We start from the raw sequence: 24,046 nt of genomic DNA, 5'->3' as shown, positions 1-24,046 counted from the left end.
GACTCCAAATAACTTTTGTCTGTTTTTAGGTGCATATTACCAATTTATTTTTTATTTATGTCATTGTTTTTGTATATTATATATGTATGTATATTAATGTGCAATTTTTTTTAAATTGGTGGGAACCTAATTTGATAGGTTTAGGCATTAAATATTGCTAATTTATCGTTTATGTGCTTATATTATTGGTAATTGTGATGTTTCAAATCTCTTGCAGGATTAATATTCTTTATGAATATTTACTACCATTTATGGGGGTCATTATTGATGACATTATTGTGTCTTTATGGGATTTAATTCCTGATTCGTTGCCATTTTTTTATGACTTGTGGTACCATTTGATGGTCATTGTATATAATATATTTAATTATGTTTTAATGTCTATTATTTTATTCCTCGATTTAATAATTAAGTCCTATGTTTCTAACCAAAGGATTTCCCTTTGGTTAGATTTCCTTTTTTAGATTAATTATTATTTCTTCATTATTTTAATTTTGCTCTATTTTAATATATACGCTCGTTTCATTCTTTCTTTTATTATATTTATTATTTTTACATAAATTAAATTTTTTTATATATATATATTAATATATATGTTTTTCTTTTATTAATTTATGTTTTGTTTTGTTTTATTTCTTTTTCCAAGATACTTTGGAAGCGGGCTTCGGAGCAAAAGAGTCTGAGGATGTTTTTAGAAGATGAGTTTTATTTTTTCAATCATTAAAGTGTTATTTTCTAAATTTCTGGGGACATCTTGCATGACCTTCAGTTATGAAATAAACTTTCTTGAATAAAAGAATTTCCTTGATGCAGCTATTGTATTCGATACAATTTATTTACGTGTATGTAGACCTTGACAAAAAAATGGTGGACCCCTTCCGCGTTTAAGATGTGCACATGACACACACTAGACAAACCCTTTAATAAAATATGAAATTATAAAAAATAAGAGAATCTTTTCCTGGACATGTATAATATTAATGATCCATTGTAGCTTGTTTATGTTAGGGTTTTTTCATAAATATCTAAGTCCAAAAGTGATTTTTTTTTAAATACTACATATTTCTTAAATATTTTGTAAAAAATATATAATTTTCGAAGATATTTACAGAAATACTATATGCAACCCGTTGCAATCACCTACAACTATATTTGCAACCAGATGCAACCATACTTGCAACCCTCCGCAGGGTCAATTAACTGAAGTTGCAAACCGTATTTTTACAAATATTTTTTTAAAAAATAGTAATTTTGCAAAGATTTCAAAAAATAGTGAAATGGCAAAATAGTTAAGGAAAAAATAATATTTTTGATGAATTTTCTTTGTTTTATTCGCACCTTCCTATTCTTTTTTTCAGGTCGAGTTTATGCAAGAGCATGCATGTTAAATAAATGAACCTAAATTACAACATATATATATAGAGTGGAGATTTATGGGGTACTAGATTTAGTGAGAAATTGGAGTCCCTAAGATCTACCATTAGATTTTAAAAGATCCTGTGGCTGAGATTTAATGATTTAAAATGCTGCATCATCAGTTTTAATTAATTTTAAACACCAATTCAAAACCATATCCCACATGATCTGCTCAAAGTTGCTCCCCGTTATCATCAGGGCTTGAATTTCGCTGAGATCACACCGAGGTGCGGGACTCGACAAACTTAATTCAACATCTCAGTTCTTCGCTGCAGGATGATTCTAGGTGACCGCATTATGAGTTCAGGTACGCAACATCAATTGACCATAACAGATAAGGGGCTGTGCAAGATGCTGGAAGTATATTTCGAGATGAGTTCAGGTATGGCCACACTTTTTCGATTAGGTTCTTCTTTTGAATTGCATATCGCATAAGTTTGTCATCGGTGACCAGAATTTGTGTCCCTCAGTTGTTGTGTTTGATGGGTTGTCCTGCAATTGTTTTTTCGTGTTATGGGTTGTCATCTCGCCTAATCTAGTCTTTTAAAATCACTCATCTCTATAATTGTTGTGCACTTGATATTAAGTTATGGGACATCGCAAGCATTTGTAAATATTTTTGGACTCTGAGAATGAGCAGTGGTATTGGGGAGAATATGCAGGACGTGGTGTTGTAAATTGGGTATTGTTTTCTTTGAGTAAATATGTTCTGTTTGCATTGAGTGGCTGTGTTCTGCATGTGATTCGCAGGTAGTTTGTAAATATATAGATTTAGTAATGTGGGTTTTGGTTTGGGTGTTATGCAGGACGTGGTGTTGTAAATTGGGTATTTGGTTTTTTCTGTGAGTATACATGTTCTGTTTTCATTGAGTGGATGTGTTCTGCATTTGATTCGCGGGTAGTTTGTAAACATGTAGATTTAGTAATGTGGGTCTTGGTTTGGGTGTTGTGCATGACGTGGTGTTGTAAATTGGGTATTTGGTATTTTCTTTGAGTATACATGTTTTGTTTGCATTGAGTGGCTGTGTTCTGCATTTGATTCTACATTGTTGCGGTTTACAGTTTTTTTGTCTAGCTTGTGTGCGAATATATCGCGGAGTGGGAAATGTATCCTCTGTCTTATTTTGAGTTGTTGAAAACTTGTTTGCGTTGGGATTGTAGCACAATAAGTTGTTACACTATATCTTGTTGCATAAAACACATGACCCATGCCCGCTGCTTTTAAAAATTAGTTTATTCTCGTAACTTAAAGCATCTATAACAACCATCTGATCTCGGGTCACTCCACTCCCTGCTCTTTAAGGAACCATTTAAGATTAAACCTTATTGCCTACCTATCACTTGCTAATAAAATAGGTTTCAGAAGATATAGTTTAATTAAAAAAACTTCAATTTGATTAAGAGTTTTTTTCTGAACATACACCAAAGAAACAGAACTTTGGGAAGCCAGTGCTAACATCAAGTAATGACATTTCCAAGAGAACTGGATAAATTCAACTAACATTAAATTCTACTTGATTATTAAAATGACAGTAGTATATTGTCTATTAAGAATCAACTACAAAATCTAGTAAAACATTACCAAGCGAAACATATGTAGTATATAATTGCCAATATATTTTGCGAACATGGAACAAACTGAATCCACTGTTGATGATTAGAGCTCCACCTAACCAGATATAACTATTAGGTTCCCAGCTAGGTGCTTGACATAAAATTAACATTAATTATTAATTTTATGTCACGCGAAATGGAGTTTGTTAATTGTTAATTTGCTACATTTTGCATCATTCTGCATCCATTTGATTCCTTTTGCATCTAATATTTGCATATAATATTATGTCCTTTAATATGAGCTTAGTGTCACACTAATTTTAAATGAACTAGCAGTTGTATAACATATAAGCTTCGTGTACTAGTCATTGTAAATGAAGAGCTAACAGGCCCCCTTGGTTTCATGTGCAGGCACGTAAGCGTGCTGCTAAAAGTATTGCAATCAAGGCTCTTTTAGGAGTCTTGTGCACAAAAATATCGGTCTACCACAAGGTGAACTTGATATTGAACTGAAGCAAGGAAAAGTTGAAAGGACTGAATAGGATGAACAGTATCCAAGCAGCTCAATTTCTCCGGTCATGATTAGGGACAAGATTCAAAAAAGCAAAAGGGTTGATAAAAAATTCAAGATGAACTTTCTAATGCTAGTGTACAACTTCTTCATCAAGGCGATCAGAATAGGTTTATCTCACGTAGATTACTCAGTTTTGGAGGGAATGTTGATGAATGCGCTAGGTATAACTGGTGTAAGTTGCTGGTTGATAAGCTAAAAAAACGCATGGCTATTGGGCTAAAGAGAAGTGGAGGAATTTCATTGGACCTCTACCATTTTTAATTGTAAGCTAATTAAATGGTACAATTGTAGTCTAGATAGGGATTTTGGCTATATAACTAAGTCATTGCTTTGTTTGTTTTACTGCCACGATATTGTTATGCAACTTGTGTTCGTCCCGAACAGTACTTGGTGTAGACTAGTGTTAGAGTTCCTGTGTATTTAAGTTGAAAATTCAGAATCAATATGAGGCAGATTCGGAAATGTCATCGGTTTGGCTGTCAAGTTTTATGTTAACTAAATTAATTATTTGTTTACATATCCGGAATGATTAGCACTCTATATGAACTTGTTTAGAAGCATCAGGTCTACAACCATCTTAATTAGTATCTTCCCCACCCTCAAACAAATGTTGCTTCTCTAAAAAGCATCTCATTTGATGAAAGTGCAGAACCAAGACATGATCAATTACACATTTACACTACCAAAGGGCAGAAAAGAAAATTTTGGACCGTTTAAAAAATGATAACAAAACACTATGAACAATCTTATAACCAGCAAATAGAATCAATTAGATTTAGAAAAACCAATAATTTCACATTCCATAGAAGAATAGAACTGTACAAGTACTGATTATCTTCCAAACGTCAATGCTATATACAATCATTCATCTGATCCTGATAATTAACTTAATAAAATCAACTCTGGATTAAAGGTTGCCATGATCTGTCATGAATGCTCACCTCTGTCTATATTAAATGGTAACTGTCAATCAACTCATTGACATTAAAGTGCGAACCTTTGCTTTCCTCACAGCTCTCTTAGCAGCAGGAGTCTGCTTCAACCTTCAACTTTTGGAGCAGAGGATATACACGTTGAACGTCATTATTGATCTCCTCTTCACCATCCTCGTCACTTTCACAAGTGTCAGATTCAGAATCTCTGTATGACTGTTCAGAATCTGAACTTTCAACATGGGGGACATTTTGAACACCTATACATACAACAAAAACAAAATTACATGGAGAACTACGCAACCATCAAAATCAATAACGCAGCACACATATACTACTGAAGCACATAAGCACATGTGCAGAACAAAAAAAACCTTATTCTACCGAAAGACATAAGCACGAGTGCAGAACCAAAAAAAACAATTACTCTGGAATTAACCTTAAACAAGTCCTGCACACAATTATTAGATAAAGGAATCTCTTGCAAACCTTTACAAGATTTAAAATGGACAAAATATGGATTAAATAATCTGCAGAACCTACATGATTCGCTCTTCTTATTAGACATTAGTCACTTAACATGTGCAGAACATAAAAAAAAAAAAAAAACTTATTCTACTGAAACACATAAGGACATGTGTAGAACGAGCAAAATACAATAACCTTAAACAAGTAGTGCACACAATTATTATATAAAGAAAAATCTTGCAAAACTTTACAAGAATTAAAATGGATAAAAGATTTATGATATAATCTGCAGAACTTACATGATTCGCCCTTCTTATTAGACATTAGATAGCTATTATGGAGAAAAAGACAGATTGCTCCAAGAGATATATATATTGCATGTTCAGTATCAAAGAACAAAAAGGAGAAAAGAAAAGAAAAATTGAACGAACAAGTGCAGGACAATTCTTCTTGGCAATCTCCTGGAAGCGCTCAAGCAGTTGTAACTGCCGCGTGTGTTAAGCAGCATGCAAATCTTACCAAAAAAACGTGGCTCTGTGTTAAAAAAAAAATTAAAACATACAAATAAAAAATTAAATCAATAATCCTATTAGCCATTGGATCTAAATCAAAATGAAGGGTCTGGATTGGGACTCCAAGACTCCAACAAATTATAGGACTCCAAATAACTTTCTTCTATATATATATATATATATATATATATATATATATATATATATATATATATATATATATATATATCTCGGATAAACATCTAATATGGAGGCTTCGAGTGGCTTACTTGTAGTAGGAAACCACTGGATAACTGTTAAAGAAGGCTGATTTATCCCAAATTAGATGGGATAATGGCTAATTTCTTGGCAACACTTATCAAGAACTACATGGGCTTGATCCCTATAAATAAGGCATGTAGTCACCTTGCAAAAGGAATCGGATTCACAATTTCTACACTGTAAAGAGAGGCACGTGTAACTTTCGTGATCATTCTCCAGACATTGGCAGCACAGAATTCTATTATTCTGGCCTCCTTGTTCGGTATTTTGCAAGCTCAGCCCCTAAACACTACCATTCTTCCATATTTCTCGACAGTCGCAGCCCCTGTGCGTAGCCTGCCATATATACATTCATTCATAAAAATTGTCCCTATAATCACGGCATATAATTCTGGGGGTGTTATATCAACTGCTCTCACAACAATAGGCATTTTGACGTATATCTTTGAAACTTTAAAGATTTCTTTTTGATATATTGGAAAACATTGCATCACTAATGATTAGTCGTGTACCATTAGTTAACACTATATTTGCATTTTCGGAGCTTTTAATAAGATCTGATGCATCAAATATTGTTTTTACACTAGCTTTAGCTAGTTTCAGATGCGAAAAATATTTTTGATTTTTCAGTATTGTGTGTGTTGTTGAACTACCTGGTAAACAGAGTGATTCCTCATCTTTTGCAACACATGATGAGAGGTTGCCGACCATATTACTTCATAATATAAAAAAATACTAATCAGAAATAATATTATATATATTTTATTAACGATAATAGAAAGTCACATAAGCAACATATAAAGATAATTATCATACTTCAAGCACAAAAACTTAGAGGGCAAACAAAAACGACCGAAATGATCTCTTTATTTAGTAAAATTAGTTTCAACACTTTTTAAGGAAGCTTGATAATGATCAACAAGGTGCTTGGAGGTATGACAAATACGACTCCAATGGCCTTTTATACCACAACGATGACAAGTGCCTTCAACCCTTTTATTCATCATAATACTCTTGGAGTTTTTCTTATTTTTTGTCCATTTCTGGTGGTTAGGTTTTCATTTAAAATTCGAGGATTTGTGATGATTACGACCTTGACCAAAATCACGTCTATGACCATATCCAAACCCAGGCCCACGCCTTCGTCCACGTCCAAACTGCTTACTTGGCCCAATACTAGTTACATCATTCGTTTCATGGAATGGTGTTGAACCAGTTTGACTAGTGTAGTGATTTTTCATCATAAGTTCATTGTTTTGTTCATCTAGAAGTAAGACTGAAGTAAGCTCAGAATAATTTGTAAATCCACGTTCATGATATTGCTACTGCAAGAGCATATTATTGACATGGAAAGTGGAGTGTGTTTTTTCCAACATATCTTTATCATACACATTTTTACCGCATAATTTCAGTTGAGAAGTGATTTTGAACATTGCTGAATTGTACACATTTACACTTTTATAATCTTGCAATCGCAAGTGTAGCCAATCATAGCGAGCCTTACGGAGTATCACACATTTTTTTATGGTCGTATCTTTCTTTTAGATCCTTCCAAAGATTTAACGGATCCTTAACAGTCAAGTATTCAGTTTTCAAGCTTCTATGAAAGTGATGACGAAGGAATATCATGGCCTTTGTATTTTCTTGCTCATTTTTCACATTTCCTTCCTTTATGGTGTCTTCAAGACCCATAGCATTAAGGTGGATTTCAACATCAAAAATCCATGTCAAGTGATTATTGTCGGTGATATCAAGTGCGTTGAATTCGAGCTTTGTTAAATTTGGCACTGCAAATACTAAATAAATAGTGTAAAATTAGCTTAAGAACAAATATGTGACAAAAATTCAATGAATTTAATTATGTATGGCACAAAGAGGTCTATACTACTAAAACGAATATCGTTGTTACGTTCAATGACTTGATTTATTGCAGTAAAACCATGGGCGAATTATAAACTAGATAATATAAGAGAGACATGTATATGAACAATAGTTAGATATACAAGGTGATATATAATCTATATAATTAAGGAACATGCTATCAAGTGGTAGCTAGCGTGAACAAGCAATCAAACATATGTACTAATGCTACCGACTATCACGTATAAAATGACTTATAGTTAAGAAAGCTTTCTATTTTATTAAGATGCCACTATCGCCCTTTTTTATATTCACATTTGGGAAGAAAATATATGGATTATATATTACTCGATTAAATTCTAACAAATATTTTATTAGAAGCACAAAATTTACCAAATCCATAATTGACATATAAAGGAAATTTTATTTACGAGAGAAAATTAAAAGTGTTTCAACTTAAACATATATATAGTTGATAGTGCACTATCATATCATATATTATAGAAACACTTATAGATAGTGCACTCTGGAAAGAAAAACTTTGATAAGAGAGATTGCATGCACTATTAGAAATAAGCTAATAGATATCGGTTAAAAACCGATGTCTGAAAAAAAAAACATGGCGATGTGTATGTCGCCGATGTAAAAGGTCCACACTTTAGACATCGGTGGTTTTAAACCGATGTCTTACATACTATTAGACATTATTTTTTAATTGAAAAATGATGTATTTTCTTTACTTTTTTACAGTTATTGCATCATTTCTTTTAAGAATTCTATATATTTTGACTAGTAGAACATGTTAAACACATCCCATGTAGGACTTATGAAGATAATGACATCGAATATTTATAAACAAATGATGTGAATTACGTTATTTACATCGTGTTTTTAAAGAAAGTGATGTAAAATAGGTTTATTACATCGGTTTCCTTCCTTGAACTGATGTAAAAGTTGTTTATTACATCGATTTCATTTACTGAACTGATGTAAATTGGTTGTAAGTTACATCGCCCTGTTATATATTCGTATAAAAGTGGTGATATAAAAGTACTTTATTACATCAGTTTCATTTCCTAACTGATTTAATAGATTACAATTTACAACGTTTTTGTATGGAAAATGATGTGTTATAGGGGAATTAACAACATCTTTTTATAAAAAAATGATGTCTCTGCTGTGAATTTTTTGGCATGAGGTATTTGTTTATACATTTTTCCCAAAAATCTGAAATGAGATTTTTGTGTACCAACTTGGACACTGGTTCCAACCAAGATTCATACCAAACAACAATAAAATTACCAAAACATGATTCAATAATAAAAACAACATTCATATATACCAAATTCATAATCCAAATCTGTTGAGATACCAAATTCCAAACCAACTGTACTTTGGAATGAATCACCAAAGTCATGAACAAAAGTCATTAACATCAATATCAAGCTAGCAATTCTTATAATATACATATACCAACTGTTTGAAACACAACAACAACCAAAAGACACATATGACTTGATTACTTGCAGCCGCGATCACATGAAACCTTCAATCTGGGTGAGAGTCTCCAGACGCACCTCATCAAGTACGTCCATCTTGTAACTTGTCCGATTCTTCGCTGACCACTACAAATATACAAGTCCAAATGAGAAAATGGTTGTCCTCATCAGTTGGTATATATGAATAAGTCCACAGAATGTTATTACCTTGGTAGTAAAAGAGTAAATGTCCTCATCATGAATTATATCCCTCATATAACGCATCACAACGTAACCACATTCCGTAGAACCGGGTTGTTTAGGTGATCTCTATTTCAATATTATTTATCGATCAGCTAAAAAAGATAAACAAGGCGATGAGCTATCAGCAAAGCCAAGAAAGTAGTACTTACAGCAAGATTATGTATTTTGGGAATAAGATTTCCCCTTCCCGTTTGAGCATTGAATGATTTAACAGCGCTGCAAGAAAATTAATAAATTTGTTAAATCCGAGAAACCACTAATTTGAGTTTATTTATTATATTAATACCTTAGTAAAGCTTTTTCAAATGCTGGATAATGTGGCCGTTGCGGTAGTGGATTCATAAGGTATATGTCACTTTCCCATATTGCAACCCAAAATCCAATGAATGCTGAACAAGGTAATTAAAAAAAATTATAATTAAGCAGAATCAGAATAATCATAGTTTTTAAATAAGTTTTATTTGAAAACACTTACTTTTGATTATGTGGCATGAAGAAAATGCGACTTGGGCTCTCTTTCATCTCGCCAACAATTAAGCTTTCAAAATCCTGATTCAATTTAAACGAGGTCGACGGGTCAATAAAACTAAAGGAATCCCCCAAATTCTTCTCCTGAATCAGAGTATGCAAGTACCTACGAAAAAATATAATTTATTTTTGTCAGTACATATTCTGCTGGAAATATTCAAAAATTTGTTATATTCCTAAACAGCATTTTAAAAGAATTACTTACAACATGTATGTTGCTATTGCAGCTTGACCAATCATCCCAAATGTACATAAGGCGATAACATTTTCCGCTAATACATATATTCTTCTGTTAGCGCCAAAGACTGGATAATCACATAGAATTTCAATTGACATGTCAGACTCCTTCATGATTGATGCATGTTTATACAACAACCTGAAGCGACTTGGCACCTTCTCATTTATCTCCACATTTTTAAATTTCGCCCTGACGAACTTTAACAGTTGAGCATCACCCTTTGGCGTGACTTGCGTTTTCTGTTTTTACACATAATTCATTTTAAAATATATATTATATAACACACGTACTTTATATAAGCACAAAGAAGTGAAAAATTAAAAAGATAATAATTTGCATACCATAGCAGTTGGAAATATGATTAAGTCCCTAGGCCAAGCTACATGTGAACCAACAACTTGGTGGACTTTCTCTATTTCACCAGGTATAGGCACCGGAACCAGTGCATCGCCATCGATGCTTCCATCCACCAACACGCGAAGGCATCCTGGTTGCATAGGCTTTTCATGCATATTATTATTCATGTCTTCACCTTCAAAAGCCATGTCGAATGCAACTTTGTTGTCGACGCTTCCCACAGCAAGCTCACACGATCGGGCACCCTAAACTCATAATATTAAGCAAAATTATAGGTGCAGATTAAGCTCATAAGATTAAGCTCACATAAGAGACAGAGTTTGTTTTACATTTTTCTCAGATGGTGGTGGAGGTTCAACAGCAACATAATCTGGATCCTGATCGACCACCAATTCCTTCGCAGCTGGTGGTTTCAGCTTCATGCCTAAACCTTCACCTTCAACCTGCGTCTGGAAACTACCTTTGTCCGACAACATTGGTGAGTGAAGACTGTTTGCAGTGATTAGCGCCCTTAGCTCAGCAAGTTCTTTCTTCGTTTTCTCCATCTCCTCATCCCTTTGCTGATCACGAGCCATTAATTCAGCTTTGGTGACTCGATTCCTTGTCTTTGGAAAATTGAAAAATGCTTTTGGGGTGACAGAACCCCCCACCCCTCGAACCCTTCCTGCGTGCTCTGGAGTTTCCGAAGCCAGAGACAATACATCCTAGCTCCCGGATGTTTCTAATTCACCCTTTTTTTTCTTTTCTAGCAAATTATCCTGTCAACATATTTAATATATCAACAATTCATTTACAAATTCATTTACATTATAATTTACAAAATTCATTTACAATTTTTACAATTTACAATGTTAATAATAATTTGCATTTCATCGAACCCCAATTATACTAAATAATGAGGATATTAGTCTTACAATTTTTTTGTTTATCTCAGTCACATATTCATTGACTTGAAGATCCTTCCGAACTCGAGCCTTTTTCCATAAAATCGCACGATCAGGAATTTCTCCAGGCTCAATATTGCCTTTCTTTACCTGTTTAAAATATGTGGAGTATTTAATTACAGGATATTGATCAATTAAAATAAAAAAAGTTAAGGTGAAATCTTACTTCTTCTTCATGAAGGCCGATGTAGCCCTTCCTTGAAAGGCGGTGCTGATATTTCCGCTTCTTGACTCTATCACTCTGCTTATTATGAATAGACTGCAACCAAAAACATAAAACACAACACATTAGGATAAAATTCATTAAACGTGAAATTGAAGGTGAAATTAAGGTGAAATGCATACCATCCATTCCTTACTAGTCCGCTGGGCAACAAACTCTCTCCAAGAATCTTTACTGACAAATGCATACTTCTTTGGAGGCTTGCTAAGTTTTTTCTTCTTGCCAGCATATGGCATCACATGGTTAGCAGTTAATGTAGCCTTGAACTGTCTCCATTTTTCCCCTGCAGACTTCAGCACTAAAGATCGACTTTCTGGTCTCACTTTAAAGGCTGCCTGCAACAGATATGCAACTACTATAAAATTCAAAAGAAATAAAGACGAGATAAAGAAGGTAATATTTAGCGGTAGATAGAATTTACCTGAACATCATTCCATAACCTCTCTTTCATTTCTGCATCTACTTTTGGCTAGCTAGGGATGTCAATTGGCACCATAGTCCTACCCAACATACCTATGTAGGACTGCAAGGTGTGTCTAGTATCTCCAACTAGATCCCCACGCTCATTGTATCTAACTTTAATTTTTTTCCCTTGGGCCTTTTTAACAACAACTTTGTGCATAGCACATATGCTACGCTTACCTCCAGACGTCCTTAATTTTGCTGTTTCGGTACTAGTAACCGTCCCCTTTGGAAATTCTGCACTTTTAGGCTCTGTACCTTGAGAGTCTGCAACTTCAAATTCTGGTACTTCATTTGCCCCTAACAACTGCTTCTCCACTGCTTCACCGTTGTTTTTATCCTTTTTAGACGCTTTCACAACTTTTTGCTTCTTCATTGCCATTCTTGAATCTGTAAGATACACATTAGCACATGTATATACAATTATAAGTTGCAATTACAACTACAATTACAATTACAATGAAGAAGCAAATTTAAATTACAATTAAATGAAGAAGCTACAATATTAACTAGGAATAATGCAGATTAAAACAAATCACAAAATGGGAAAAACAATATTCAAATTACAATTACAATGAAGAATCATCCAGATTAAAACAAATCACAAAATGGGAATGCAGATTAGTTCTAAATTAATATATATATATATATATATATATATATATATATATATATATATATATATATATCATCATTTTTTAATCCGAATCCCCTCAACATTTTGCCTTTTATTGCTAACATTAGGCTCAGGTTCTTCGTCATGATCACACATAGGAACATCTATGCAGAATGGGGAATTTTCAAGAGTCGTGTCTCCCAAATCATCATCATTGTACAACTCTTGATAGTCTGCCTTTGTAGAGTTCAATGCAATAGACCACCTAGCATCGACAAGGTCTTTAATATAGAAGACTTGTTTCACGTGGTCAATAGACACATACTTGTCGTTCTTGTGACCAAGCCGACTGAAATCTACAAGAGTGAAGCCTAAAATCAACTTTGATACCTCTCTCACTGTCTGCCCATTTACATAAGAAAAGTGGAGCTTTAAAAGCATAGTAATCTAATTCCCAAATCTCTTCGATTATCCCATAGAATGTCATATCAGACTCCACGGGATTCATGTCCTTAGCACTGGACACTTGTACTGTCCAGGCAACTAAAGAAACCCCGCTATTCTGAACAACTCTTGCATCATCACGGTCCTTTATGAAGTATCGTACCCCATCAATCAAGTAACCATCACAGCTAAGAACCGAAAACGATGGTTTGCCTGCCAACCATCTAATCGTTTTGGTAATATTTTCAGGATTCTCTACTATTTCAGCACTAACCAGCGCACATATTTTAAAACCAATCAATAACTAGACATTTATATCTAACTATGCATCAAAATAAGTAAAAGGGAAACTAACCCTTTTTTTAAACCAATTAGCAAATAAACGGTTGTGCTCTCCAATTAGCCATTGAGCACTCTTTTTTTTTTGCCTTGGTACTGCTGTTCTAGTAACTCCTTATGCTTCCTGAGATAATGCATATGTTATGTAATTGAAAAAATTATTTATCAAGACTTGAATTGAAAACAGGAAAAAGATAAGCTTACATGATATAAGGATACACTTCAGAGTTGTTCTGCAGGACATGTAAATGTGCCTCGTCTCTTTCTTTCTCATCCACAGACTTTACCATTACACCCGATAATGGCCCAGAAAGTTTGCCCTTGTCCTTTGGAAGACCAGCAGTCGTGCAGCTTTGCCTAACAAATTCTGAGCAAAACTCAATCGACTCTTCTCCTAGGTAGCTTTCTGCTATACACCCCTCTGAATAGTAACGGTTCCGAACATAACTCTTCAACACTTTGTTGAACCGTTCAAACGGGAACATCCAGCTATAGAACACAGGTCCACATAAGCGTAATTCTCTAACCAAGTGGACCGTTAAGTGTATCATTACATCAAAAAACGAAGGCGGGAAGATTTTTACTAACTCACACAAAGTCAACACCAAATCTGACTGTAGTTTATCGAGTTTGGATATATCAACAACTTTATTACATAAACTGTTGAAGAAGAAACAAAGTCTGATTATGCTGACCCGAACATTTTTTGGAAGAATCGAGCGAATTGAAATCGGGAGAAGCTGCTGGAGAAGGGTGTGACAATCGTGGGACTTCAACCCATAAATCTTTAAATCAGACATGGGAACACAATTTTTTATGTTCGATGAATGGCCATAAGGAAGTTTCATATGCGATAATGACTCTAACATCTTTCTTTTTTCTGCTCTTGACAAAGTATAAGGGGCAGGGGAGAGGTAGGTTCGTTTTTCTCCTACTTCGGGAGCCAGGTCAGGCCTCACACCCATCTCAATCATATCACGACGAGAGTCCATGCTATCTTTACTCTTGAATGGAAGATTCAACAATGTCCCGATTAAATTATCACACACATTTTTTACAATGTGCATAACATCGAGACAATGACGTACATGATGAAATTTCCAATACTCCAACTCGAAGAAAATTGACTTCTTCTTCCATGGACAATCCACTTTTTTTGCTTTTTTCACCTCCTTCCCAAATGCAAATTCAGTCTGCTCCTGCTGCATTAAGACTTCTTCACCAGAATGGGGTTGACGTGCGCATCCAAAGTCTTGTTCTCCATTAAAAGCTGCCTTACTCCTCCTATAGGGATGATGTGGTGGCAAATATCTTCGATGTCCTTAGTAACAAATTTTTCTGCTAAATTTTAAATGTTTAGCTACTGTGTCATCTCCACAAATTGGACACGCCATATAACCTTTATTCACACAGCCCGACAAATTTCCATACACCGGAAAGTCGTTTATGGTCCACATTAGAACAGATCTTAATGTGAAATAAGACTTTGTATACGCATCGTATACATTCTGTTTACCTTCTTCCAAAAGCTTTTTCAGATCGTCAATCAATGGTTGCAAATACACGTCAATGTTATTACCCGGTTCATGTGGACCTGAAACTAGTATAGTTAGCATCATAAACTTCCTCTTCATGCATAACCATGGAGGAAGGTTATAAGTTACTAAAACTACTGGCCAGCAAGTGTACCTATTGGTAAGGCCATTATTGTGCGGGTTTATTCCATCAGCAGCTAATGCTAAGCGAATGTTTCTCGACTCACTACCAAATTCAGGCCACCTATAGTCAACATTCCTCCAAGAAGCAGAGTCGGCTGGATGATGCATTTGGCCATCTTGAATTCGCTTGTTCGAATGCCAACTCATAAGTTCAGCCGTGGCAGGAGATTTAAACATCCTTTTAAATCGAGGAATTATCAGAAAATACCACATTGCATTGGCTAGAACATTAATCCTAGGTTTACCATCCTTTCCAACCTTCCAACGAGACAGATGGCACTTGGGGCACTCCGACGCATCAATATTTAAACCCATGTACAGTACACAATCATTTGGACACGCGTGAAACTTAATATACTCGAGGCCTAAATCATTTAGGGTTTTTTTCGCTTCACACGCATTCACGGGTAACACATGGTCTTTAGGCAGTAAAGACCCTGTAGAAGAAAGAAGATCGGTGAAGGAACTATCGCTTATGCCAAACCTAGATTTCCAATTGTGTAATTTCAACATCGACTCTAATTTGATGTTGTCGCTACCCTTGTATAACGGTTGTTCTGCATCAGCGACAAACCTACTAAACTCAGCAGAATCATCAATATATTCACTCCTCACATACGCTGCTTCACATATGTCAACATTTTTGGATGTAGGAATTTCGACTAAATTACTACCAAAAGAAGACTTTGGTGCTGACTCACTAGTTGGACACTTTTCTCCGTGCCATATCCAATCAACATACCCCAAACTAAATCCTTTTTCATACAAATAACCTCTAATTATTTTAACAGAATGCTTCTTAAAATTCCCACAACGTGCACAGGGGCAAGGGATTTTATTAGGATTCTTAGCATTTTCTTTGGCAAATATCAAGAAAGATTCAACCCCCACTTCATATTCTAAAGAATCCCTATCTTTTGAAATCCAAGACTTGTCCATATTTCGTTAATCAACCTACCTGATTGTCATATAACATATTAGAAATATATAGATTTATTACAAATTTCCTAATTAATAGCCTAATAATATTACATATAAACGATTAAACAATCATAACACCAAACTGCAAAATCAACATCATATATATATATAAACTGACCCGCTTACAACCCATCAAACACAAACATTTATCAAAATTTAACAATGAACAAAACACGCATATAAACATCAGTTCATTAACAAAGCATAGCAATCCCCAAATCACAAAAACAATAACAGAGCACAAACTTTATAAACTCTGTATAAGCTTGCAAATAAAAGAGCAACTATAAACAAAAATCCCCAAATTTTGTAACACCAATGAGACTATATTATACAACAAACTCGAATTCAAGTCAAAAATAAACAAAAAATGCATGTAATCCCCAAATTTGTACCACTATAAAAGTGAGAAAAGATGATATATACCTTCAAGCAACTGAGAAACGAGGTTGTAGATGAAATCCCCAAATTTGATTCAAAACCCTAATTAACTCCAAAATGTAAACTGAGTTACGAACGAAGCTGCAAACCCTAATTTCTTCAGCAAGAGTCTTCAATTGAAGCTACTCCAAGATGAGTCTTCAAGATGGTCTTCAATTGAAGCTCCAAATTTGAATTTAAGTTGGACAGCGAGAGAGTTGAGAGAGTTGACAGCGGGGAGAGAGGGAGAGGTTTGTGAGATGTTGAGAGAGTTGAGGTTTGGGAGAGGTTGTGAGAATAAGAGACGGCGAGAGAGTGAGAGACGGGGAGCGGGGAGAGAGGGCGAGAGAATCGCGAGAGCAGGGAGAGAGGGAGAGACTGCTGTCTGAAGATAGGAGGAATAAAAGAAAATCAATTTTGGCGTTTTTTTGTTAAGTACAAAAAGCGGATGTTTTGTTGTCTGATAAAAGGGGGGAAACAAATCCGCGTGTTTTTTCATTTTTAAACTGTATTTAAGATATTGGTTATTTTAACAACCGATGTCCAAATTTCTCTTTTACATCGGTTTTTTAATAATTGATGTTAAAAAAGTCTTTAACATCGGTGGTTTTTACAACTGATGTTAAATCGGCGATGTTAAATCCACTTTTTCTAGTAGTGATGGTACACTATCATATCATATATTATAGAGGAAAACTAAAATACATAAATATGTTTTGGTTAATACCTGTTGTACTTATATATCTGTACCACCTTGATCTGCAAACAATGTTGCTAGTACCTTGAATTTTTACACCACCTTAAGGTTTAAAAATATTTAGCCTTCTTGTGTTGATAACGTGTTACGTCCTAATGATTACATTATATAGAGAGTAAAGAGAACAATATATTTGATTAATCTTGTGTACTACAAACTCAAGTATAGGGTCTATTAATAGGTTGACAAGACATGAGTTACATGTACTTGTAAAGTCAAGAGACATGGAGTTGAAAAGCCAAAGTTCTAAGTTACACGAAGATAAAAGATCAAATGTTGGAGTTTGAAATATTCAAGGGTCATCCACTAATATACATAACAAATATTTCTATGTTATAAACACTGTCAAAATCACTTAAATGATACAAATGATCATTTATTCAATATTATAAACATCATCAAAGTCATTTAAATGATACAAATGATCTTCAAATATGACTAAAAAGACCATCATAAAATGATATCCCTAACAAAATTATCAAATATGACATTGGTGAAGGGAGTGTTATTTATTCATCTGTTGGAAAGGGAGTTCATTAGATCCAAGAGAGATGTTGGTGTGGGTGGAGTTGACAGCGGCGACGGCTGAATCGAAGGGGTGTCTTCCACGATTTGGTTGCAGATGAAAGTTCAAGGGAATGGTTGCTTTAATTTTTAGACGGTGAGGGGTTCAATGACTGCGGTGTTTGACGACGGCGATTTACTGCCGACAAAGTTGCAGAGGCTGTGAATGGGAAGATCGAGGGTGTGGTTGTGGATTTGGAAGGATGAATGGTTGTACGATGGCAACGTCGCAAGGTGGGAAGAATAAATCGTTATTATGGCTGACTGGGAGAGAGAGGAGATAGAAGAATAGCCCAAGAAAGGAGGTCACAGTGGTAGTTTTGTCGAGTAGGTGGATGTGTCGCGCTTGTTCTAGATGTTGGTGCAGGCTGCGACAAATGTCGAGAATAATTAAGTATTTATATCCTGGTAGTTGTTTATACGGCGGAGATCGATGAGTGAGAATGGAAGATTTGTTTCGGGTGGATGATTTTCCGATGGTGAAGTGGGTCCATTGTGCCCGCGGTGAGTTGAGAACGAGGAAATTCGCTATTGTGCGTTAATTGAAGGTTTTTTAATACCATATACGGATGACCTGATTGAGTATATCTTTAACCTGTAGAGGCAATAAAATGCCATTATTGTGGCTTATTTGTTTCTTTATTTTAGAGTTATTATTATTTCCTTTACTATGCCACTAAAAAATTTCTCTTAATTAGATTTTATATTATTTTTTTTATTAAATATATACAAACACGTTTTTAATAATAATTTATTAACAGATATATTTTTCTTATTTTATATTAGATGTATAAATTTTATATATTAATCCATGTTTTTTTGTATTTGTTTGATCTTATTTTTTGGATGTTTGAAAGAGATTATTGAAAGACTCTCGTACTTCGACATACATGACAATTTAGCTACAATTTTGATGACATGGATTTCATATAGTTATTAGAAGATAATAGTTTATCTTTAATTTGTTTCTAAATAATGTGTCTTTTTTTTAAAGCATTTTTTTTCTCTTTGAGTTTCCCCCCATTGAATTTTACTCTTGCAGGGTTTACCTGTTGTGGGGTTTTAAAAAAGCTTTTTGGTGGGTTATCATTTAAGATATTTAAGGCGATATTATCTACATGTCCAGGAGTACTTGCTTATTTTCGTTGATGATATTTTTTTTGAATGAAAGAAACTCTATTTTTTCGGACATTGTATCTTGGGTTCAATCTATTATTGGAATTATATTTTTTATGACAAAAATAAAATGAAATAACAATTTAAAATACAAAAAGGAAAGAAAATAAAATTATAAACGAGGACAATAATAATGATAAACAAATACTTAAAGGGTCTTTTGGTTCACGAAGTATATTTGGTTGGAATGAAGAATCAGGTCATGTTGACATGGGTTTAGGGTATCATATCTAATATTATGTGTTTGGTTAAGTGCTGGAATCAATATATTCAATTTAAAAAAAAAGTCATTAACTTATAGTAACGAAAAATATTAAAAAATTATTGTTATTATTATATATTTTTGCATCACTGGCTATTGTTGTATTTAACATTAATATTTAATTATGTAAATAGAGACGAAAAATTAAAATTGAAATTGACTCACAGAACGTCGATCTCATACCCATGTATCTCCCTCGGTATCAAAAACAATATACATTTGTTTGAGGTATGGATTTGAAATTTTATTTTATACTACCAAACATGAATGTATGGATTTATTACGGGCAAAACACATATTTTGATCACAAATCACCATTAACCAAATGATCCACAAAAAACCTAATAAATAGGGTAACAAAAACATTTATTATAATCAAAACAAATAAAGTAATATTTCAAATTTCAAAAATACTTTAAAGTCTTAAGCAAATCATCAATAAGATTAAAATTGATTATACATAACTCAGAATTATTATAATAAAGAACTGGAAAGATAAAGTCGAAATTTCAAAGATAACCGCATTAACAAAATTCCAAGCATAACATTTTTTTATTTGGACATAATAACAAATTTCAGTTTTTTTTTTTAATATATAGATACATAAAACCATCGAACTTGCCAAAAGATTACCATTCAACTTACCGGAGTTCTATATCGAAAGTCTTGATGATTTCTTATATATGATAATGACATTTTACCAACTCATAACTCAGTCATGTCTCTTTATTTGGGTCCAACAGAGTAGTCGTAGCCGGTAGGGTAACTCGAAATTCAGCCTACAGAATAATATTCAAATTAGTATTTACATGATTCAACGTTTCATGTGTTCCTCGATTTTTCCTGTTAGGAATGTGTTACTCGCGTGTTCTTAATTGTTTAAAGCAATAATCTTTTATTTCAAAATTAATATATAATTTTTTGTTTTTAAAATATAAAAACCATTTTTAGAAAACAAGGTATTTGGCTTGTTTTAAATTTTTAAATATATATAACCAAAACCGATTTATAAATGTTGAAACTTGAAATATAATCCGAAAACCCGAAAAAATGAAAATATTATTTCTGAAAATAATAAACTGAAAATAAGGCCATTTCTTTGCATAAATAGTTGAGCAAGACAGGGCAGATGTCATACTAACCATGTTGTGCAAACTTGTCATACTGTTAGCTCTGTTTAGGACAACATTTTCTTCAGCAGAGCATGAAGGTTTCACCTTCAATGGATTCCCATACAAAAACCTGACTCTTGAAGGCGACGCCATGTTCACACCAAACGGACTATTGCAGCTCAGCGGTGGCGCCAAACAACATTCCCATGCAATTTTTCCAGACAAAATTTTCTTCCAAAAAAATGATACAAATTCTTCCGTTCCCTCGTTTTCGAGTACTTTCGTGTTTGCTATTGTGTCAGAGTACCCGAAAGTGAGTAGTCAGGGAATGGCCTTCTTTATTAGGCCAACTAAACATTTTGCGCCTGCTCGGCCAGAGTATCTTGGTCTTTCTGATCAGACAAATGATGGCAATGCCACTAATCATGTTTTTGCTGTGGAGCTAGATACTTCTCAGAATGAAAAGTTTGAGGATATTGATACAAACCATGTTGGTGTAGATATTAATGGACTAAAGTCTAAGATTTCGCGGTCTGCTGGCTACTATAACAGTACTGGTGAGTTCCTGAATTTGACGCTTTACAGTAGACTTCCAATGCAAGTTTGGGTGGAGTATAGTGGCTTCAAGAAGCAAATTAATGTGACACTAGCTCCCCTGGATAAAGGCAAACCAAAGAAGCCACTCCTGTCTTTAGATTATGATCTTGATCCTGTTGTGAATGAGGAAATGTATGTGGGCTTTTCCTGCGCTACTGGATCAAGGCTTATCACGTCTCATTATGTTCTAGGGTGGAGCTTTATGGTTAATGGCATGGCTAGGGAACTTGATCTGTTAAAACTCCCCAAGCTTCCACGAATCGGGCCCAAGAAGAAATCAAAATTTTTAACTGTAGGTTTGCCATGGATTTTGGTGACCATGGTTTTGATAATAACTTCAGGCATGTTCTTTTATATTAGGAGAAAGAAAAAGTTTGCGGAAGTTCTTGAAGATTGGGAGCTTGAATATGGTCCTCACAGGTTTAAGTACAAGGAGTTGTATGTGGCTACTAATGGTTTCAAAGACAAGGATTTACTGGGCAAGGGTGGCTTTGGTAAAGTGTACAGAGGAGTGTTACCTAAATCTAAAATTGAAATTGCGGTGAAGAAGGTCTCCCATGATTCGACGCAAGGAATTAGAGAATTTGTTGCAGAAATCGCTACAATTGGTAGGCTAAGGCATCGAAACATAGTCTCTCTGTTGGGTTACTGTCGGAGACACAATGAATTGCTTCTGGTTTATGATTATATGCCTCATGGAAGTTTGGACAAGGCGATTCATGACAACCCAAAGGTTATACTGAATTGGAGCCAGAGATTTCATGTCGTAAAAGGGGTGGCAGCAGGGCTTAGCTACCTGCATCAAGAATGGGAGCAGGTGGTTATTCATAGGGATGTGAAGGCTAGTAATGTGTTGTTAGATAATCAATTCAACGGAAGATTAGGAGACTTTGGGTTGGCAAGACTATATGATCATGGAACAGATCCTCAGACTACTCATGTCGTGGGAACTATAGGTTACTTGGCCCCGGAACATAATAGAACTGGCAAGGCCACAACCAGTACTGATGTTTACTCTTTCGGGGCATTTTTGCTTGAGGTAACTTGTGGTAAACGCCCAATACACGTTCAACAAGGGGCTGACAATCTGATTTTAGCCGATTGGGTGTGCTCATATTGGAATCGAGGTGACATTGTTGCTGCAGTTGATCCGAAGTTGGGGGCCAATTATGTAAAGGAGGAAGTGGAATTGGTTCTGAAGCTTGGGTTGATGTGCTGTAACTCAGAGCCCTTGGCTAGGCCAAAAATGCAGCAAGTTGTGCAGTACTTGGAACGAAACGCTCCTCTACCCGAATTGTCATCAATTGTCATATCTTCAGTTGGCTTAGCATTTGAACCATTTTCGAGCATTGACATGTCAAATAATTCATCGTCTTCTATGGAAAAGCCTTGCACCCAACCATATTCACTTGTTGCAGACTCTTTTCTCTCCGGTGGTAGATGAATAAAAGAGTTAGTTTTATATTTATCTAGGCATAAATAAATGTAATGTCCATGTACTTATATGTGGATTGATTCGGTTGTACCTTTCCTTTTTCATGGAAAAAAGTTGATTTTTATTCCAATAATACCATCACCATTACAAGATCGAAGATGGCCGTGAAGTGACCCGTTTGCTTGAAACCTTAAGGTATCAGAACTCAGGTGGGCTTACGGGGATCATATTATATATTCTAACAACGGGTGATAGCGAATATAAACATAGCTTCTTGCCGGCCGTGTTTTGTCTTAACATGTAAACATAAAAGATAAAATCGATATAAGTGAGGTGTCGTGTTCGAAACGTGTCAGAATAGATGCCAAACTTTGTCTACGACTGTTCCCGTGTGCATATATGTATGTTCTCGACCTCTGAGTTGAGAAACAGCCACAAACGTGAGTAAGCAAAGGCAAGCATAGCAGAGCACTTGATATACAACATTACACATGGCCGGGGAAGATAACAGAGCAGCTGAGCTCCCTCAAGAACCTTTACCAAGTAAGTTATATTCCTCCACCCCTTTCTTAAATCTTACTATTCACTACAAGAAAAACGGTCATTTTTATTATGACGGAAAAAAAATACATTTTTGTTCATGTATTTGACGGAAAATTTACCAGGATCGTTCGACAGTCTACTCGGAGGAAACCGAGGGAGAAAAACATGGCCAGAGGTGGTGGGGATGACAGGGGAAGAAGCGAAGAAACAGATAGAGGAAGAAAGTCCAGGAATAAGTGTTCATATAGTTCCACAAAATAGCTTTGTTACCATGGATTTTAGGACCAACCGTGTTCGGGTTTACGTGGACTCTTCTGGGAAAGTTGCAAATGCTCCCAAAGTTGGCTAGCTCAACATTTTCATAGTAATGCATCAATTTAAGGTTAAACTCTAAAATAAAATTGTTTGATGTGTGTATCGATCTTCGATCTTGTTATATAGAGCCTGTTTGGCTGTATTTAAAATAAGTTACTTATGACTTCTGTGTATTGTGGCTTTTAGCTAATTGTGAAAATTGTGACTTTAAGCTGAAGGTGTGTGTTTGGGTATCTGAACTTAAAGTTAATCACAGTATTTAGTTAATTTTGACTTAAATAGATTTTGACTAATTTTTTTAAAATAAACCAAAGTGAAAATACAAAATAAAAAATAGATTATTATTTTTTATTATTTTTCTGAAACAATAAAAAATACATTACATTAAAAATACCAAAATAAAATGAAGAGGGGAAGAAAAGAAGGAAAAAGCTGCAAAAAGAAAAAAACTGAAAAGTACGTGTGAGCAGCTTCTGGCTTTTGGGCTATTTTTAACTTAAAGCCCACTTAACTGGTGGATTGCCAAACAGCTCAATGCTGACTTAAAGCCTTGAGAAGCTGGCTTATATTGTTCCCAAACAGGCTCATAGTCTTATGGCCGGAAAAATTGTTGCTAGTTTATAAAATATGTATCAATTGATTCATATTTATAACCGATTGTTGTTTTGGGTAAATTAAGGCCTCCATTGTTGTATA

At 34.6% G+C, this 24,046-nt stretch overlaps 3 protein-coding genes across 3 annotated transcripts; 2 read left to right on the top strand and 1 right to left on the bottom strand.

Annotated features, from left to right (window-relative positions):
- Positions 1 to 14,792: 14,792 nt before the first annotated feature.
- LOC108212424 (uncharacterized) lies at positions 14,793 to 16,127 on the bottom strand. Its single transcript, XM_017384151.2, has one exon. The coding sequence runs from the start codon at positions 16,125 to 16,127 to the stop codon at positions 14,793 to 14,795; it is 1,335 nt and encodes a 444-aa protein (XP_017239640.2).
- A 4,358-nt stretch (positions 16,128 to 20,485) lies between these two features.
- Positions 20,486 to 22,584, top strand: LOC108212425 (L-type lectin-domain containing receptor kinase IV.2-like). Its single transcript, XM_017384152.2, has one exon. It carries the CDS (start codon positions 20,492 to 20,494, stop codon positions 22,499 to 22,501), a length of 2,010 nt encoding a protein of 669 aa, XP_017239641.1. The 5' UTR covers positions 20,486 to 20,491; the 3' UTR covers positions 22,502 to 22,584.
- Positions 22,585 to 22,870: 286 nt separating this feature from the next.
- LOC108213441 (subtilisin inhibitor) lies at positions 22,871 to 23,567 on the top strand. Its single transcript, XM_017385234.2, has 2 exons — positions 22,871 to 23,035; positions 23,158 to 23,567. The coding sequence occupies exons 1-2, from the start codon at positions 22,984 to 22,986 to the stop codon at positions 23,382 to 23,384; spliced, it is 279 nt and encodes a 92-aa protein (XP_017240723.1). The 5' UTR covers positions 22,871 to 22,983; the 3' UTR covers positions 23,385 to 23,567.
- The last annotated feature ends 479 nt before the right edge of the window (positions 23,568 to 24,046 follow it).

This window comes from Daucus carota, chromosome 3 (genome assembly GCF_001625215.2).
Source record: "Daucus carota subsp. sativus chromosome 3, DH1 v3.0, whole genome shotgun sequence".
NCBI lineage: Eukaryota > Viridiplantae > Streptophyta > Magnoliopsida > Apiales > Apiaceae > Daucus > Daucus carota.
The sequence above is the reverse complement of the archived record's forward strand: the minus strand, read 5'-3'. Positions and strand labels throughout refer to the sequence as shown.

Bases quoted from the DNA above. Each gene is read 5' to 3' on its own strand.
- LOC108212424 (XM_017384151.2), bottom strand. From the start codon at position 16,127: ATGGACAAGTCTTGGATTTCAAAAGATAGGGATTCTTTAGAATATGAA.
- LOC108212425 (XM_017384152.2), top strand. From the start codon at position 20,492: ATGTTGTGCAAACTTGTCATACTGTTAGCTCTGTTTAGGACAACATTT.
- LOC108213441 (XM_017385234.2), top strand. From the start codon at position 22,984: ATGGCCGGGGAAGATAACAGAGCAGCTGAGCTCCCTCAAGAACCTTTA. The intron at 23,036-23,157 runs GTAAGTTATATT...AAAATTTACCAG, and splicing joins CCCTCAAGAACCTTTACCAA to GATCGTTCGACAGTCTACTC.